Here is a 19,910-nt window from a genome sequence, read left to right on the forward strand (position 1 = left end):
ATTTTCCTACTCCTTCTCTGGATCCTTAGATTTTGGGTGTCTACTGTGAGCTTCTCAGCATTCACTGCCTGTGATTCAGTGTTAATAGTGATGACCAGCTCTGAGGAGTTTCATGGCTGTAAATCTCAGAGGAAATCTTTGGGAATACAACTTGAGGCTCAACATTCAAGCTGGCAGACTACAAAGACGTTGCTACCTGTAGTTGTGTTCTCCACATGAATGAAAAGACTAGAGACACAAAAGTACTGCTTTTTTATAGAAATGTATCTCCTGACTAACGAAACATCATCCCCAAGTCTGTGAAAGGAGAGAAACTGGACAGTTTTGGTGTTTGGAGGTTTATTTTTTATTTTAGTTTGGGGTTTTGTTTGTTTTTATTTTTTAACAGTGATGCCATTGCAACACACAAAAACAATATTCCTTAGGTATTAAAGATACTTTACAGCAAACTGACCACTTCTTGAATCCTTGACTGGGGCAAGATTTTCTGGTTTGTATTGTACAGAATGAAATCTGACACAAGGAAGGCCAATGCCCAGAGGAACTGACTGGTCTTGCTAACTGGGAGATGAAAAAGGAGAGCTACAAAACAAGAGCAGAGCCTCCTGTACAACTCAGGAGTTCCATGAATGGCCTTCCTCACACGACCCACAGCACAAGGTCGGAGCACAGATACGAACGTACCACAAACTGTGCACGGAGATTGCACATTCATCAACTTAAAACAATTAAACCATGTTGTTTTTAGCATGTTCACATTTTCACACAGATTGATCCCTCATTTGCATTTTAAAGTGTTCACAAAGGACATGAAGTTGTCCTTTCTTCTTTAGCTCACTCTTAACTTGCTATCCTGTGTCAGAATATCTAAAACATATGGTACATTTTCTTCTATTCTTTGTGCCCTTTTGGAGAAGGCCATCTACTGCTTGAACTAGGAGCACTGAATTAATAGTAAATGACAGTATTTGTTTGCAAGCAGGCAGAGATCAGTGCTGTGTGGGGTAAGCCTCCTGAACATCTTGGCCCCATCATTTCTTTGACACCAGTCAGGCCAAGGGCAGAGACAAACCAAAGGATAGCAAATTCCAAATCACATCCTGCTGTGATCCTTGTCTGTGAGGTGGAATGTTCTCTCCTGAAGCTCTAACCCCATCAGTCAGTGTCCCTGGTGGGGAGATTCCTGGTTGCTCCACCCACTGATACATCTCCCAGAAAGTCAACTCCCTCTTTACACTTACAGGCTTCAACTTAGCAGAAGGGAGAATGAAGTAGGGCCACTGACAGTGGAGAAATGACAAAGACATTGTGTCCTCCTCTGCAAAAGATCATTATCCTCACAGAAAGAATAAAATTAATTCCCTTCACTGGCCAAGTAACACTCAAGCTCCAGTTCAATCTGATTTGAACAATGGGTGCAGTTTATTCAATATGTGTAGCTTTCTTCAACTATACAGTCAGGACAAGAGATGAACAGCTGGCTCTGTGCTACAGTGAAGGGGCATGGTTGGCTCCCATGTGCATATGGAGCCTCTCTGGATACACAAGACAAAATAAAAACCTTAAAATTTTGCTCCGTGACTGTAATTACTAGTTATTTTGGGGAAAAAAAGTATCACAAAGGGACAGACTTCTAAGAAAGGAAAAGCAGAATAAGAAGTGAGAAGAAACAGGCTCAAGGATCAAAAAGAAAAATGAACATGTAAAGTACTTTGATATTTTTTTCTTTGCTTTTACTTCAGAGACTAGGGCTCTATTATAGTACTCTATGACTTTGGAAAAAAAGACTGCATCTATAGCAAGAGAAGGACAAAAATCATCTACGAGATTCTAAACAAGACTCAACTCTCTACTTTCCATGACAGACTTAACTCTGTGTTTGGTAAAACAAATTTTGCCCCATCCCAAATATGTATATTTCCACTGTTTAACACCAACACAATAAAGCTACCAGTAACTCCAATGGAGTGTTACAGTAAAGATTTCAGAAATTTGGACTTAATGACAGGTACGTATGCCTTTCTTCTATAAACCCACATCTTCAAGCTTCGCTTATATATATAAACAGTTTCTATATATGTGTGTGTATACATATATATAATAAGCAAAATTGGGTTTTTTTGTGTCCTAAATTATTTTTACTATCCAATGTCCTCAAAAGGCATCTCTCTTAACTTTTCTTTGCTAAACTTCAGTATGTCTTTTCTCTGTATCCATAAAGGCAAATTGCCTGCTGTGTACCCAGACATCAGGCAGAGAATTTTAAAGATATAATACTGTTAGACATGGTAAATGCATGAGTGATACACCAGTACTTACACTATCAGAACATCTCTTATCCTGTGGAAATTCCATTTATTTCATACTACAAGCTGTATTTCAAAAGTCAAACAACTCTTATTTTTCAAATCTGCATTCTGCTGATTCTGACCTGGCAACTTATTTCATAACCTAATAAGAAGATTTTGTTTATTTCTTTCAAAAGCACAAAGTTTCAGCTGGTCCACAGTTCTGGTCCAAGATCTTTGTGTGTGCCATGTCTGATACAACTTTTAACATATAGCTTACAGCTTGGGGGATTTTTCAACTTTAATAATTATAACAGGCTTAAGGAAAAATACAAGAGGGAGAAATAACAGAGAAATAACAGAGAAAATAAGGAACATAAGCAAGGAAAAAGGAGCACTATGTAAGGTTTATAGCAAGGAACAGAAAGATGCTAGGATTCTCTTCCAACATCTTCCACAGCTTTGCTCTGACGACTCAGGACTTGGAACTTCTCTGCTTCCTCCTCTCCTACTTCTTAAACTTTTTGTCTAAACCAAAACAGTTTTCTTTGGCAGCATCAGTCTCAATTATTAAGAACTCAAAAATAAGGCAATTTCTAGCCCTCTGTGTAAAACGAAGAAATTCCTTTATAATCACCTAGACTGCATAAGTTTCAACTGTCAAGGGACAAGCAATCCAAACACAAAGCTGACACTGTAGGCTCTCTCTCCCTCTAACTGACCTACTAAGATCTTGCAGTGCACAAACTATGCAACATCACATTTTCTTAGTCTTGAGTAATACAAGCAACAAAATCACAAAGTAAAAATCTGAGCCTACTAAACCAGCATCTTTGTCAAAATAGAAGAAGGGAGGAAGGGCTGCTGACCTCTTTTTTTTTTAACCCAGATTTTGTTTAGATATATGGAATTATTTAGTTGAATGATTTACATACTTTAGTAATTCAATTTTCCATAGTGTATTAGAAATTACATATACTACATTAAACCACCGAAATTATAACACAAAAGTACTTTTGATTCAATATGGATATGCCTATTTTATTCTCCAGTGCTGACAACTGAATAGATTAATCACACAAGCATTAAGATACAAGCGCAATCCATGTTTATTAAAGAATAGAAAATTCAGGAAATAAAAAACTTAATTTCTGATACAAAAGTATCTATAGAAATTAATATTAAAATAATGCATATAGTCAAAACTTCGATGTGATTATTGAAATTATGCTTTAAATGAAACTCAACTTTTAACCACAGAAATTACTGAAATGTTTCAGGATCTCAAAACCCAGAGATGTGGGTGGATCTTGTAGATGGCAGTCTTTATGGAGGAGGGAAAACCAAAGGAAGGAAGTTATGACCTCCTTGCTCTGCGGAGAGTTCATACTATTACATTTCCTGTCAATGTCTAGCAGTTGAAACACTTACTGTGCAGCAGTTAGGAATGGTCCTCTCTTCTGAGGGCAAAACAAAATGAAGAGAAAGTATATAGTGAAGAGTAAAGGGGAAAAGATGACAGAAATTGAGGCCAGAGAAGTATGTGACTGAAATAAGAAGGAAAAAGAATAGAAAATAATGAAAACCCTCAAGCACAATAGTGACCATTACAAACATACAGGGAGATTTCACATTTCAATGCCTAACTTTTGAAAGTTTAAAATTACGAACAACAGAAGCCAATTTTATTTGAAAATGCAGAAATTTCTGAGAAAAATATAACACTGGTTGATGAACTCAATTTTCAGAGGCTGTTTACTGTAGAGGAAAATGCAACAGATAATACAGCCTGCCAGAAATTAAATGTTGGCTCTAAAGTTAAAGCTTATGAGTTGATGTATCCTTCAAAGTGTTTTGGGCTATCCAACACAAGTGTAGATTTTAGCATTCTACATGCAGCAGTTGCCTCTTCTTTTGAAGATTATTAACAATTTTTTCAATTTATGGACAAAATTTGTACTGACAGCCTGTGTTCTTCCTCCTCTCTCCATTTTTAAATTGCAGTAATCTTTCATATTTCTAACTCTAAAGAGAAGTATTTACTCAGCAGTGAAACAACTCAGTGGTAGGAAAATCAGATTAAAAGACCCAAATTGTCAAAATCCAAATTATTACTCTGTGTGGAACTCCAGGTAGGGTTAAAAAAATCGTTGTTTTTTTTTTTTTTGTCGATAAAGACAGGTCTCTAACTCCAAAGATTATCTCAGATCACTGAAATAATTTCCAGTAGAAAGCAGGAACTATGACAATTTATAGGTTATTTACTCCTGAGGCATTTTAGTGAGTGCTCAGCCCCTGCATCTCATTGCATTCATTTAGTTCCTGGTTATACCTGACATACCTGAAACATGCCTGGGACCTATTAAAACAGGAGGCTTGCTTATGCTGCATATGGATTCTTAACCAGCATTCCTGCCTCTAGCAGCACACCCCCAAAATCTCACTTCCTCTTCCTCAAGGGACTGAATTTAAGACTGACACATGAGGCAGTGGGAGGGTGAGAACATGAGCCTCTAAGGAAACAACAGCACCAGCAGCCTTTCAATGAATATTTTTCAGTCTTCTCCCTTTAAACCACTGTACTTTTTTCTTCTTCTTCTTTTTTGCTGACATATAAGCATGCAGTACAAGGAATAGTTGTAGGAAAGGCTAGGTGACAAGTATGGATGAGAGGGTGAAGAGAAAAGCTGTCAGGAAGCAGATACTGAACCACACGAGTTCAGTCAGTTGGCACACTACTGCTTCCCACTTTACCCAACAGCCTCACAAACAGAGTAGAAGAACTGCTGGAAATCAGGCACTGAACAAACAACTCTGCCTTGACTCAGCCATATCCCTCTGTTTTACAGGATTGCCAGAAACTGGACTGCAAAGGGAAACACCACTTCTTTTACTGGACTGCAAAGGGAAGGATTTCTTGCAGGGATGGTTTAGGGGAGTATGCTTTATGTGGGATATGAGTCTGGCTCTGAAAAGCACCTAAATCCGTGAAAGAGCTTCAAACGACCTATATGAGACCCTACTACTTGTCAAAGCATATTGTAAACCAATATTCAACATTAAAAGTGTTTCTCTCAATGTAAGGTTACTATCATTCCAATTTTTCACAAAGCTGATCTCTGTCAAGACAGGATATGGTTGTCTAAGTTCTTATCCCACTTTTCTCTTGGAACACAAGTGTTTTCTTATCAGAGAAGAAATGTGTTTAGTTTCTCTAGCACTCCTTAACAGCACAGGTCCATTCCAAAGATCAAGTAACGTGTTCAGCTGGGTTTTCCCCTGGGTGTAAAATACCCTTTATTGAAGACTTATAGGCTTTTAGCCCTTGAAATGAAACTTCAGCTTACAATAGTGATTTTAAAATTGCATTTAGTGGAATGCTGTCAAATAGTAATTTAAATTAAATATTTGATTGTGAGGATGGATGAGGGCCTGGAAATTTTTTTGAACAATAACAGTGGTTCATTGATGCAAAACTCTTGAGAAGCTCTTATATCTATTAGAAAATCTTCTCTGCCTCTCAGAGGGACTAAGGAAGCACTCTGTCTCTGATTACAATCCATGTGACTGTGGGACAACATGAACATATGGGATCTTATTAGACGTTCCTGGCTTTCTCCAGATCATGTGCTTCAAAGGCACACACAAAAAATGTCATTACTTTCCCCTTGTATTTCCTACATTTTCTTCCCTTTTATTCACTTTAAAAGCCACTCTCAGACTCCAGGAAACAAACAGTTTCAAAGCAATCTCCTTCCAAAAAGTAATTGGTGTTCTTAAAAAAAAAAAAATAGGCAGCAGTCTTTCTTGCAGGGCAGACCACATAGTTCTTACTCACTCATGTGCTGCAAGCCAAGGTTGGGCACTCACAGGCATAACCCATCATGTGCTTGGATACACAAATGGCTCTGGAAATCCATTTATCCAGTGGCAATGAGCTCTACAGCTTAATTATGCTCTCTGAGAGTAAGTACTCCCTTGTATTCATTTCAGCTATGGCTTTACTGTGGTTTCCATCACACCTAGAATGCGTCCCAAACACTTAAAAGTAATAAAAAGTTATAAAGCAGAATGTAAGCTTAAACAATTAAGAAAAAATAAATCCCTGAACAATTCCCTCACCCACCCATCTTGTACAATGAAATCACGTTTTAACCACTGCACTGTCCCCGAAGCTACACTATACCCTTTTCTTTTAATGTTTCCTAGCAGGGTTACCACCAGCACAGCTCCAGCTGAGCCACCAGCATTTTCAGCAGTGTGTCTTCTGAGCGTCCTCAGAATAGCCAGAAGTAAGTTACTGCTGCTTTGAAACAGAATTTACATTAGAAAAAGTCTGTCTCTTATTAGTTAGGCAGAGTACTGGAAGCACCAGCAGCCAGTTGTAAAACTTCATTTGTATCCAGAATTCCAAAGCCATTATTTAATTTGTTTGGAAAAAATGTAACTTGAAAAAAAAAAGCCAACAAAATAATTAAATAAGAAGACGTGTTTGTTATTAAAGATCCATAAAAATGCAAGTAGGCTTGAAATCCAAAGGCTCTGAAAATTAACACTGCAAGTACATAAAAAGAAAAACATACTGAATAGGGCTGGCTGGAAAACAACAATTCCATTTTGCTGAACATTTCAAAGCTTTGAAATTTGTTTTTGTTCCAATATGAAACAAAAATGAGACCTTCTCAAAGTTTTCATGAAATGAGAATAAGAGAAAGAATATTCACTCCCTCTGGACCTGAAAAAAATCTTCCCAACAAAGCTGTCTCCAAAATAGATAATGTTTCCATGAAACATTCTGGTTTTGATGAAACAGCATTTTTCAACAGGAAAAAAAGTGTCAGCACAAATACCATAGCCATTCTAATAGCAAAGGCTTATCTAGATTGGATGCTTGTACGAATAAATTATGTTGAGAACTGAACCAGTCTAATTATATTTATATAGGTCCCCATGAGAACATTGTATCACTCTCCTTAAAAAGATACTCTGTAAAATAATCAATCTATTTAATTTTTTTTGGTGACTAAATATATTTTATTCGAAGAACGTAAGAGGAATCATAGATTAAACAAAACCTGAGATGTACCATAAGTCAATTTGTTACTTACCTGGGGGAATTTTTCTATAAAGCTATTGACATACTTATGCCAAAATATGAATGGCTTTAAGATTTGCAAGATTTTTTTTTTTGCTTTAAGAAACTTAAACTGTAGTTCTAAAACCATATAGATTTAACAGAATTAAGTTCTAATAAACTAAAGGAAAGTCTGCTTGAAACTTCATGCCATATTGGGCAGCACTGTAGAAAAACTTAGTGCAGTAAAAAGTTCTGCAGTGAATGGGAGGTGAACTAATGTTTTTAAGTCTCTAAATCTACTGAACAGGAAGAAAACACTCATATTTTATGGAGTATTGCACACAGTAATTCCTTACTCTGCTAAGTGTATATTTGTGCATTATGTTATTTATGCTCATTTTGGAGAACAGTTGGCTCAAGCACAGCTGGATGCCTCAAAAGTGGCAATGAAGACATTTGATTGAACAAAGCAAGGTTCAATCTGTTCCAAAGAATGTTGGTCACAGAAAAAAATAAAAAGGCAGACCATCTTTGCCTGCCACAGCAATATGTTCTTCCATTAATTTTTCTCACCTTCCTCTTGTAGTTCTCTGCAAAATCTTCATTCCAGCTAAGCAGCAAGATTTTCCTTCCCATCTCCTGCAGTACTGCTCAATGTCATCTGTGGAACTCAGGGACTGCAGCTGCACTTCACTGAACATGCCATAGGCATCCTGGACAAGGAGGCATAGCCTGCAAAACATTCCTCCATTACTCACTGGCATCTGTTCATAACAAACCAGTGAGCAAAGTTCTGAAAATGATATTACAAACTTCAGGACAGGGCTTATCCTCTGCAGCATCTGCAGAATTCCTATCAAGTAATGTATCAATAAACAAACCCAACATCATTAAAGGTTTTCTCATGCACATATTCAGGACATAACAAGGCCATGAGGTAGAGAAGCATGACTGAAACAAAGAGTACAAGGCTTGCACTGGGGATTAGATTAATTAACTGCTATGCACTATGTGGCTTGTGTACTTAAAACCGAAGAAAGTTAAGTTTTTGCCTTATTTGAGGTGAACTCTACAATAAAGACAGAACAACAATAGAAACATAAATATGTGTGTGTTTATAAATATACAAATTCTGCTTAGAAGTAAGCAAAGCAACATATTTCACAAGTAATAATCACCAAGAAACCAGGCATTACATTTTCCCACACTCTTTTTTTAAAAAAGAGTCTTCAGGATGCAAAAAAACAGTGAAACATCAATTTTCTTTTAAAGAAGAACAAAACTAAACAAAACAACATAGAACTGGAGATTGGTATATTCAGAGTTGGGTATGAAGCACAGAGGAACTATTTTAGGAAGATAATTAAAGAACCTGCTAAACAAACAATTTGATTAAAATCTATGGAAGTAGGGGCTGTAGGGCTGGGAAGTATTGCTTAACCAACTTGATGGCATTCTGAGAAGATAGTACTGTCATAACAGATAAGGCAAAATCACTGGATGTCATACATTTAGATAGTCAAAAGTACATTTCACAAGATTCTGCACCTGAGATTAGCAGCCACGATAGCATGAATCATGCAGGGCTGGAGGAAGGAGGCCCCTGTCTACAAGACTGGTTTTAATTGCCTCAGAAAGAGACAGTTAAGCATGGAAATTTTTCAAAGGGAAACAAAAATTACCTTTGAGGGTAGCACACACATCTTACTTTCCAAATAAGTCAGGTGTGAACCAGGCAGCAGAATTCTGTTCATTTCAAAGGTACATGCCAAAACCACCCTCCCCAGAGTGGCACCATTGTTCCCAGCAAGCCAACTCAAACTGCTTTTGGAACACATCTTATAATGTACATGAATCCTGAAAGCATTCAACAGCAGACATTATATCTTCATAAAATACATTTCAAACTAAATGAGCTCCTACACTGAAGAAATCAATGTATTTTCTACACATTGAAAAGTAGGTACATGGAAGAGGACTAATCACACTTTCCTTGTTTATTACGAAGTGTCTAACTTTGGCTTAGACCCTCAAGAAGGCTGAATTTGATATAAGATACAATCCCAAAGGCTTTCTGACATCAGCAATTGTGCAAGCACCAGCTAAGAGTCTTCATTTTTTTTCAAATGCTGGTTGTAAGGAGCAGGGAGGGATAGAACTGGGTAGAAACAAAGATTCCTGTATTTTCCCCATACCTCTAGCTACAAAGGTCCTGTACAAACCAAGTCATCATCAGGAAAAACCCAAAACAAACTAGAACTAGGTTTACCTGCTGCTTTCCATGTTAGGACTTCGAATTAATTTAAGAAGTCCCCTGAGTTTTAACTGATTTGACTGAAACTCCCTGTGATATTGTTTGAAGAACCAGAGTTCATATTCTCTGACCATTTCTGAAAATCAAATAGAAGGGAACTGGAAAAACAAATCAAACAGTTTTGCCTATGTTAACAAAATGTTGACTGTTAATTGTGAAAAATTAGGCCTCTGTATCTTGGACCAAGAAGGGCCAACTGAGTTAGTGTCTCAGATGAGATCAGTTCAGCAGTCTCTTAACTGATCACTGGATTTTCTCATATCTTTAGTGAGACATAACTGAACACAAGTAAGTCTCAGACTAGCTGGCACCAGGGTCATATTAAGTCCTCTGGGACATGTTAATTGCCCAAATAAAACTAGCTTGGTTGGTGCTGAAGACATCAGTCAGTAAAAGAGCATTTTCCAAGCCCTTTTAAGTCAAGCAAAGAGATGGTTTCTGTCAGACATGGGAATCCCTGGCCACAGATTTCCATTCCTTTGTGGTGGCACATAAATGGCTAGCACAGGAAACTGATCTGGACAAAAAATACTGTAGCCAAATCAGCATCATCAGCAGCATAATCTGAGTTTCTTGAAAATCAACTCTGTAAAAGTAAACTCCTACTTGCATGGAGTACTGCTCCCAAGTACTGTGTCCAAGGCAAGGATGTATTTTCCTTGAAGCTCCCACTCCAGCTGTCCACTGTATGCAGCACATACAGAGATCTCAGGCCACATGATAGGAGAATGGTCATCTTATGACCATGCTCAATGCAGAGAAGAACTGGAGGGAGGCTTTGGAGGCTTCTATCAGTAATGTTCCCATTCACACAAGGAATACATTCACACACACTGGGAATACATATTGGCATCAGGAAGGAACACAGAGCAGCAGATTCCAAATGCCTTTGCGCTGTCACGTTTGTACAAAAGAGCAGACGCTCTATTTACTATACTTGCTCATAACAGTATCCAGAAGGTAGTCACAGTTTCTCAGCAACATGTATTTTAAATGAAATGTCTGTATTCACTCACTTGGAAGTCAGAATTTCATTAATAATCCTTCAGACACCCAATTGCAGACTAAGAGAGCAATATCCCAGATCAATACCATGAATAGAAGTTCATGAACACATTCTCCCTGCTTCACCACGACTTTAAAACAGTATCAGTGAATGACGGCAAAACCTTGAAATGCTATAGGTGTTTGAGGGACAACTGATTTTCCCATTTAACGACTACCATGAAATCAGAAGTATCCCACAACAGACTTAGCACTGCACTTGGAGAACTACCCTCCTGTTCTTTTGAACTGGTTCTGTTCTTTTGGATTTTGTACATGCTGTCAGCATCACTGACAGTAGTTCAGCTGCATTCAGAGCCTATTGATAAATGACCTTAACTTCTTTACCAGTACTCTTTTTTCCCTTGATTTCACTTTATTACAGGAACAGTGCATCTGGATTATTTTTTCATGTTGCAGAGTTGTTCTCATGTTACAGCAAATGTTCTCACAAATTAATTTTTAGCAGGCATTCTAACTGTGATTAAAGACAACAGCTTGTCCCATTACTTTTTCTCCTGCTTAGAACCTTACTACCACAATGAAAACTCACATTAAAATTATGAGACAAACTGCAAAGGCAAAATGAGTATAGGCTCCCCAGGAATTCAGCATTTATGTTTTGTGCACTAGGAAATACCTTTTTTCATAAAATTTAGATTTGTATCAGTTAATAAGGTTAAGCATACCTTTACCAATGCCTTCTCAGCATGAATAGTACTGAAATGTTAAAAAAGACAGGCAACATCTCCAATTTAATCAGTGGTGCTTATGCAAGGAGGAAATAGGTGCTATCTTTATTTTTGGGACAACAGGATGTAACCCTGTGTAAGACCCTTAACTTAAAATAAGGGTTTGGAAACTGAAATGTCTCATGTAAAATAGGAGAGAACTTACTCCTGGAGAGAGGGGTAGCAGGAAAGGCAGTAAAGGAACAAATGTAGGAGATGCAGACTAAGGAAAAGGTGAAGTATGACACATTGGTAATAGCAAAGGGGGAGAAGATAGGGAATGATAAGAAGTAAGGCAGAGTTTAGCTTTTTTTTTTTTTTTTTAATGTAATGACACAGTAAGTCTCATGCAAAAGCTTGGGAAGATTTTGTTAATTTGCTAATAGCCAGAAGCAAGGATGGGGGCTGGAGGAAGATGAGACTGATTGCTCTGCATTATTTCTATGACTGTGTTGATCTTTAGGACAAAATGTCTCCCAGTAGAAATCTGAAGAGGATTACAGGATTAATGCCATGCCCTTCTCCCAGTTAGTCACTCTTCATGGGTAAAGGGTAAGCCCTCCTTTTACTAATATGTTTTTATGCATGAAAAATCTCTCTCTATACTGCTCCTATCAAGCAGCTGACTTCCTGGAGAGGTAAGGGCGATGAAAACCTTCTCCATTCTCCTTCCTTCTCCAACTCCATCCTCCTCAGCAGCTGGGGGAAAAGAATAAGGAAAGGAAGATCTGCCTGGAAAGGAGAGGAGATGAGAGCACAGGGAGGCCAGAGTGGACTGATTACACAGACATTGCCTTTACTGAGTCTCAGGAAAACAAACAGCAGAAATTTGTCATGAGCAGATCTTAACCAACAAGTAATTGTTTTAGCCTTGGGAAGGAGGACAATTGTGTGGCCCAGGGCAGCTCTTCTCCATGACAGCTGAGCTGAGCAGTACAGCATGAGGAGCAGGACAGCCAGGCAAACACCACCACCTTCGCAGCACTCTGCACAGACCCCCTTAGCTGTTCTTTCTTTGGAAGGGAGTGAAAGGGGGGACTGGGAAAATGCCTGAAAACAAATTGACTTGTATTAGGTCTGATACTTGCTCATTCTTTATCTTAACCATCCATGAGACAGCTGCTGCTGCTTTGTTTGTCAGAAGGACTTCTTATCTCTGTGAGGTGCGGTCCTAGCAGAGGCATAAAGCACAGTACATAAACACACACAAACAAAACCCCTCTCCCTTCATCACCAGAGGCACAACACTACCTACACAACTCCAATCCAGCAACTTGTCTGGTCAAGTCTCAAGGTGGAGCTGATTAAATCCTGCTAATATGGCTCAGATTCAAATTGTAACCTGCAGGACACCACCCTACCTGGCTTTAATTTATCCCTACCTTATGAACTCCTTGCATTCACCATACCCAACTGAAAAATCAAACTTGGAGCACAGGGACAACTGTCCATCTTCCCCATTTTAGCACTAGCATTTCTCAATTTAACACAATTTTATACATATATATATATATATATATTACATTACTTCAATTTAATTTAATACAATTATATATATTATATAATTTAACACTAATTTAACACTAGGATTTCTCTATTAAAAGCATATAACAACTCCCTTCATGCTCCCTTTTGAAAAAAATGTACCTACTGCAGCCTTCTTTGGAGAGACAAAATATTTAGAATTTTCTGCTTAACATCCATACCATTGACTGTTAATAAAAAGTGAGTGAAGCTCTACAGAACACAACTATGGATTGAATGCTACAAATACAGATTAAAGATGAAGGTGACTATCTCTTTCTCTGCAAAAGTTGCAGAGATACAAAGTTACAGAGGAAAACACAAGCACCATCATTTCCAGTTTAAAAGGGGGATGTCAAGCTGGAAGAATCCCAGTCCAAGTACAGACATTCTAGCATTCAGCCTAATGCTATGGTTTGAAGCATGGACATGAACAAGTTAGCAATACTTTGCTTTGAAAACTGGAGGATTAAAACTACTGAAATGTACAGTTTATGATCATGTATGTTTTTATTTGGCAACTATGGAAGGGCCCAGAAGGAAAGAAAGAAAGAAAAAGGCAGTTCTGGAGTGCTGGACCTGGCAGAAGTGTTGGTGGAAACCGCACATGTGATTGGAGTATCACCAGGGAAATTACCTAGTCTTATCTCAGCATCTCAAATAGAAAATATTTTGCAGAGGCCTCTCTGGTCTCAGGAAAGGAAACTTATTTTTGCAGACACCTCCTAACAGAGGATTTCTATAACACACTTGCAAATACTCACTACATTAACTACACCAAGTCCTCCACTTTGGATTTTTCTTGCTTTTCATTACAATTTTTATACATATGTTAAAAAATGGAGTGAGAATATAAGTTGTAAGATTAACTGTTGCTTATTTTTATTCACTTCCTTGAATCATCACATAGTTCAACAAAACTGGAAAATCAAATTCCACTTCCACATGGTCTTTCCTGATTCCCTGACTGCTGATTGCTTTTTCCATTTCTTCATTCATGTTAATCCTTCCACCTACTATTTTCTGCCTGTGGCCTGAAGAAGCAGCACTTCTGTGGGAAACAGCTTTTGTGCGTAGGAAGAGACCTGTATGAGCCAAGCGTGTCAGCAGAGCTACCTTTTTAATGCAGAATGTGCTCGTAGAGAACAGGGCTGCACAGCACTGCAAATGTTCCCACTCAAAACATGGAACACCACCTGCCTGGTGGGAGCTACATGCAACTTGTCAGGAATTGGTGTAGCATGAAAGCCAGCTTTTTGTGCCTGCCATGACAAATACAGCTTCACATGTGACAATTTTTTTCTGCAGAAACCATTTCTTATACGAAGTTTTCACGTGACACCATGTGAACTTTTTAAACTCTCCATCTGACACTGTCTCTAAGTGCACTTTTGAATGAAACTGCTGATGTGTGTGTTTTATTTGTACATGGAATTTCTCTCAAAAGTAAACAAAACATTTAAAACCATAAAAACACATTCCTGACATTCATTCAAACACGATATAGAGCCTAAGCTGTAATTTCAAAGAGTTACAGAGTTGCATTTGAAAAATATTTTCAGTATCATAGATAGCTTTGCTTATGTCAGATTCAAAAATGAATACTAAAGTTGTTCTACATTAATAGTTTAGATCCAAAGTAATGATGCCATGTAAGTAAATTTTTATAGTGATAGCTGGTTTGGAAGACCTAGAGAGTTAAGGAAAAATAACTTCTCAAGTATTGCCTCGAAGTTTGTATAAAGGCTAAGCCAGAATGGAGCAGTAAGGCCTTCCTCCCTCTAGACCCCCCAGCATCTCAATGTCTCATGGACATAATTTACAGTCCTTCTGCTAAGATCCATTCCATACAGCTTGTTATGCAAATAAAACTAATTTTGAATGGTAACAAAAAAGCAAGCACATCAGGTCACCCCACTGTGTTTCACCCACTGTGCTGTTAATTGTAGTTGGTAAGAAAAATAATGATGCACACCCTCCTCAGGTTCTTCAGTGTACCATTACTTCAGCATGGAATCCCATCACAGCCCCTTGGTTATTTCAGTATACAATTCAGAGAGAATATTATTTTCCTGCATGTCACAATTTACTAATCAAGAGTAAAAATGTAGATTTAAAAAACTCACAGGCTCAGTTGAAAACTGCAAATCTTTCTTATGGATGATGTCCAATAGAAAGATTATGTTCCAAATATAACAAGTAATTACCACCCAGTCATTTCAAGTACTTATCTGTGAATCTGAGGAGGGGTTCTTTGTTTATTTTTTTAATCTCAAGACTTTGTAATTATTGTTTTGGCATCCAAGAATTCCAATAGTTGGTGGGGTGCTGCCAAAAAGATCTTTTCTTGCAAGGTGCTCAGCACCCTCCTTTCCAAGAAAATCAGCATTCCGTTGCTGGTTCTGGCAGTGTTTCACATCATCTTTGCTTGGCTATGTTTCCTCCACGCCTCAGTTCCTTATACGTAAAAGTCAGAATAAAAGTCCTGTCTTCAAAGGGTGATCTGAAAGCAATAGCTGAATAACATGATTGTATCTGGGAGGGCTGGTCCACAAAGCCTATTATGTGTTCTAGATGCCATTTGAGTTAGGGGAGGAGGCTATATATATGTATGTGTATACCTAGAGAGGAAGGGTTTGCTTGCAGTATCAACTCACTTCTTTCACACTATGAGACTCGGAGAACTCTCCACTTGCCCTGCAGAGCCCACAGTGAGGGCTTTACAGCATCTGGAATGAAGCAAGAACACAGCAGCAGCAGTGCTGGGGTCCCTTATCTTCCAAGACTGTATTGTTTGTGGGTTCACCAGATTTACTTCTGAACCACAGAGAACCATGAATGGGATCCTGGAAGATTTTATTTTAAAAACAAAATATCTACATGCAGTGAGTATTAAAAAAACCCTTGCCCATTTTAGCAGGCACAGATGATCCAAAATCGCATTCTTGGTAGTATAACACTGCTCATGCATTTCCTACGGCATATGAAAGGTAAATGAAATATAGCAACCCTGCAGGATTTCTTACACAGCTGTGGCTGTATTAAACACGACACTCTGCTGTGTCAGTGCCACATCATCCCACTGGACTAGCAGAAAAGCTTAACATTCATCAAAAATCAAGGGCAGAGCAAAGAGCCAAGAAGAAAAGCAGAAGTGCAGTCTTGCCAGGGCTCCCTACCCAACAGAAAGGCAATTTTCTGCCTTCTAGCAGGGCCTGCCGGTTGTGTTTTTCACTCATGCTGTTTTCCTCTACCCCGTGTTAGTGGCTGCCTGTCCTAGGTGTGTTTCTAAATGAGGGAGAGGGAGCGTGTTTGTGTGTGCGCGCCGTGTGTTTACAGGAGTTATGGTAGCAGTTCTCAGCAGTCCACTGAGAGTTCTAGGAAACAGCCCCTGTTATTTTATTCTCGGTCAATGTCAGCTCATGTCAGGCAGTAAAGATCACACAGGACAGCCCTCTCCATCTCGCAGTCCTGGCCGGAGGCCTCAATGGGAGAGGGAAAGGGAGCGAGCTGCGAGTGGGCGGAGAGCCTTCCCAGCACTCTACCAACCACTGCAGGAGGAATTATGATAAACACCACTCTGGAAACCAGATACAACAGTACATTGTGTTCTTCTTCGGAAAAACAACCCGACTTCAGCTCACTTAAAGTAAACAGTTAATCCTGTTTATCTTTTTTTTTTCTTTCTTGATGAGTTGTTAACAGAACAATCTCTTCTGCAAAGCAAATAAGAGATCAGTCCCTTAAATTCATACAGATTTTTTCTTTCCCCTAGAAAAAAAAAAAAAAGCAGTTTGATATGTAAACTTTCTACTATCAGCAAACACTCTGGAATAACAATCTTTCTTGGCTTAAACTGTCTTAACAAAGTGATGCCAAAACTGAATGAAACCTTTCCCTCACTTACATATTTTATTTTGGAAAACTGAAGTCCCAAACAGAATGTTCTATTCATCCCTTTTAACTATTCCATTTCTGAAAAGAACAAGCAAAACTGGTAAACCAAAAAAAAAACCCAGGGTATTTGTTGTTCTTGCCACTGGAGCACAGGGTGCCTGGGGAGTAGAGATCAGCTACTGAGCAGGGGGGTGGCTGGTCCCAGGTTTTCTCTGAGAGGTGAAAAAAGAGGAATCAGACTAATTGACTGCAACTAAGGTAACAAACTGTTGTCCTCCTTTTCAAAATTTATGCTTACTGTGCAAATTCATGGCGTCCCTGTCTTCCAATAATAAGGGTGATTAATCAGAAAAGCAGCTGGAATTGATTATGTTGTTTTGCCCGAGTCACCACAGTCTACCTATTAACTACTTCTTATTGGGGACTTCAACGCAGTCCACTGAAAGCTACAAGATTTCCCAGAGGGAATTTTAATTTTTAGCACTCAGGATTTTAAATAGTTCTGAAAGTCAACAATGAAAGTGTGCTTAACATCCTTGGTCAGTAAAGTTTGTTGATTTAGCTATTTATAATTTAAAAAAAATTGAAAAACTGTAAGAGAAGAAAAATATTTCTCTATTTTAACTCATTTTGCAAGCTCTGAGATCCTGTGTTTTCTGTGCAAATGATGTCATGAAGTGAAAAAATGTAAATTCACGTGAGTGAAAGTCAGATTTTCATATTTTTGAAAAAAATATTTTACATGCAGAATTTTTATATTTTTTCTGTTTGTTTTTTTTTTCTTTTCCCTTGAGTTCTTAATTTAGTTTGCATTTAGTTTTAAATGTTTTGCAGCAGTTGCTGCATTTACTCGGGTGAACTGTAATGTGACAGAGCAGGAAAAAGCAGAGCTATTTCCCTTTGCAGAAGAGAGGCAAGCTGGGGAAGCAGCTGTCAATGACTGGGGCCAGAAGCCCAGAGGAGCAGCCTCAGGACTATTCCCTCAATCCACCACCCAGCCCACCATGGCTCCAGGCAAGACTGGAAGAGCCAGTGTTGGGAGGACAGGACTGCTGCTGATCACTTCATCTTGCTCCAGGTGCACGCTGTCATTTAACCCCCACCCTCCCAGTGCTGCACAAGAAAGGCATGGTTGATGCACCCCCTCATGATGGTGGTTTTGACCTGCCAAATTTGTCCCCAAATCGATGGACAGACCACAGCCCTATCTATGAAGGATCCAGCTTGCACCAAGGTGCTGCAGCTCTGAGCAGGGTGGGTACTGCCTGCAGGACTGCAGGGAAGAGGCAAGAGACTTTGCTAAAACCTCTCTCTCGGGAAGCCAGAGAAGAATGTGGTGGTCCTACTGTATCTACTTTTTGGGAAACTCTTGCATGTAGGAGAAGAAAGCAATAAACCTAAATGATTTAGGGTGCAGTTGTAATCCACATACAAAAAAGACCCTCGTGTTTGACCCAGTGGTGGTTGACCACCATCACATGGTTCCTGGTTCCTTCAGGAGGGAATGGATCATCCAAAAGGAATGTGCATGAGAGGTGAATCAACTGCAGATCGTTAGGAGATGACACAACAGCAGGAAAAAATGTGGAAGGTGAAAGAGACAAAGATGAGGAGGAAATGTTGTCTGGTATCACCTCTTTTCAACTTTCTTTCTTACACCTTGCTGTTCCTCAGGTCTCTTTTAGTTAGGGTTTTGAGGTGGGGAGGGAATTTCCAGTCTGTGGTAACACTAATATTATCCCATGGATGACCTACAAGTATTACTGAAGGAGCACTTTCCCCAGATACACTGGGATTTTTTTACATAAGAAATTATGGACACAACAAGCCCTGCTGAAAGAGAGGTGCAGATGGCAGCAGTTCTTCCAATTTGAAAATGAAAAATAAAGTTTATTTGCCATTTTAAGCTTTTAGTTGAACTTTGCAAAACAAGAAATCCTATTTTCAGTCACAGGTCAAGCAAAGCTTTATAATTTTCTTTTACATAAGCAGTAGCTTTGGGCCATTATCTAAATTAACATATTTCCATTTATTTCAATGAGATTTATTTCACGCTGTATAGCAGGCAGAGAAAATATCTGGGCAGCAGCAGTTACATTCCTTCATCTTGATTTCATTCAATCATTCATACAAACTCCATGCTTCTCTTTTAAACCATCTAAACTGAACACCATGTCAAGGATCAAACACTGAAGCAATTTTATAGGCACCACATGTAAATTTTATTGTAATTTCAAGGAATTATTTTTAGCAGGATCAGAGCGTGGAATACAGCACACAGTATGTAAAAAAAATATCTTAAATTTGCCATCTGCTCTCTTTTGTTTGTCTGTTTGGTTTGTTTATTGGTTTTTTGGGTTTTTTAAATTGTTTTTGATGGCATTTAATTGAGTAATTTTAAAACTGGTACCTCTCACTTCTTTCAGCACTTTGGCTATCTTCAGAGGTACAAGATTTCAAGTATTATGTGGGCTAGTGGAAAGTATCCTAAAATAAAAAGTCTCTGCTAGAGCATCTTAATCTCAATCACCTTGTACAGATGACAGTCTGTATTTTATATCTCATGCATGTGGAATACTATTTAATTGTAATGGCATAATCAGTAATTACACTGGATTTGATATAATCACCCTGATCAAATACTGAGAAACTACATGCATGGTGGATTTGATTACTTTTTTTCACTTCCCACTGCAAAAAAAAAAAACCAGTCCTGAAAATAAGAACCTGTTCAAATATCAGCATCGTTTGTTATCATCTATATTCCAAGGAAAAAAACAGAACAGAACCGAATCTAATAAAAACTACAGGAAGTGTTTAGAGACACAAAAGATAATAACATAAATTAGAACTGGATTAGGGCCCTTAGTAAACCTATCCATGCCAAAAGAGGTGATTTAATATTCTGTGGTTAAGATTCTGGGTTTGTGTCTTATGCAAAAGACTATTAACAATAACATATTGTTCACCTACCACTATGCTGGTGGTGTTACAGCCTCTGATGTGATTCAGCACAGACTTGAAGGGACAGACAC

General features: G+C 38.4%; 1 protein-coding gene across 1 annotated transcript in view; it reads right to left on the reverse strand.

Annotated features, from left to right (window-relative positions):
* Positions 1-19,910, reverse strand: part of SPIDR (scaffold protein involved in DNA repair) — a 193,701-nt gene that overhangs the window by 18,727 nt on the left and 155,064 nt on the right. Inside the window, exon 11 of the mRNA XM_031504029.2 lies at positions 7,939-8,097. Coding sequence (XP_031359889.2) covers positions 7,939-8,097 — 159 coding nt within the window. The remainder of the gene's footprint in view (positions 1-7,938; positions 8,098-19,910) is intronic.

The sequence above is a fragment of the Lonchura striata genome, chromosome 1 (genome assembly GCF_046129695.1).
Source record: "Lonchura striata isolate bLonStr1 chromosome 1, bLonStr1.mat, whole genome shotgun sequence".
NCBI lineage: Eukaryota > Metazoa > Chordata > Aves > Passeriformes > Estrildidae > Lonchura > Lonchura striata.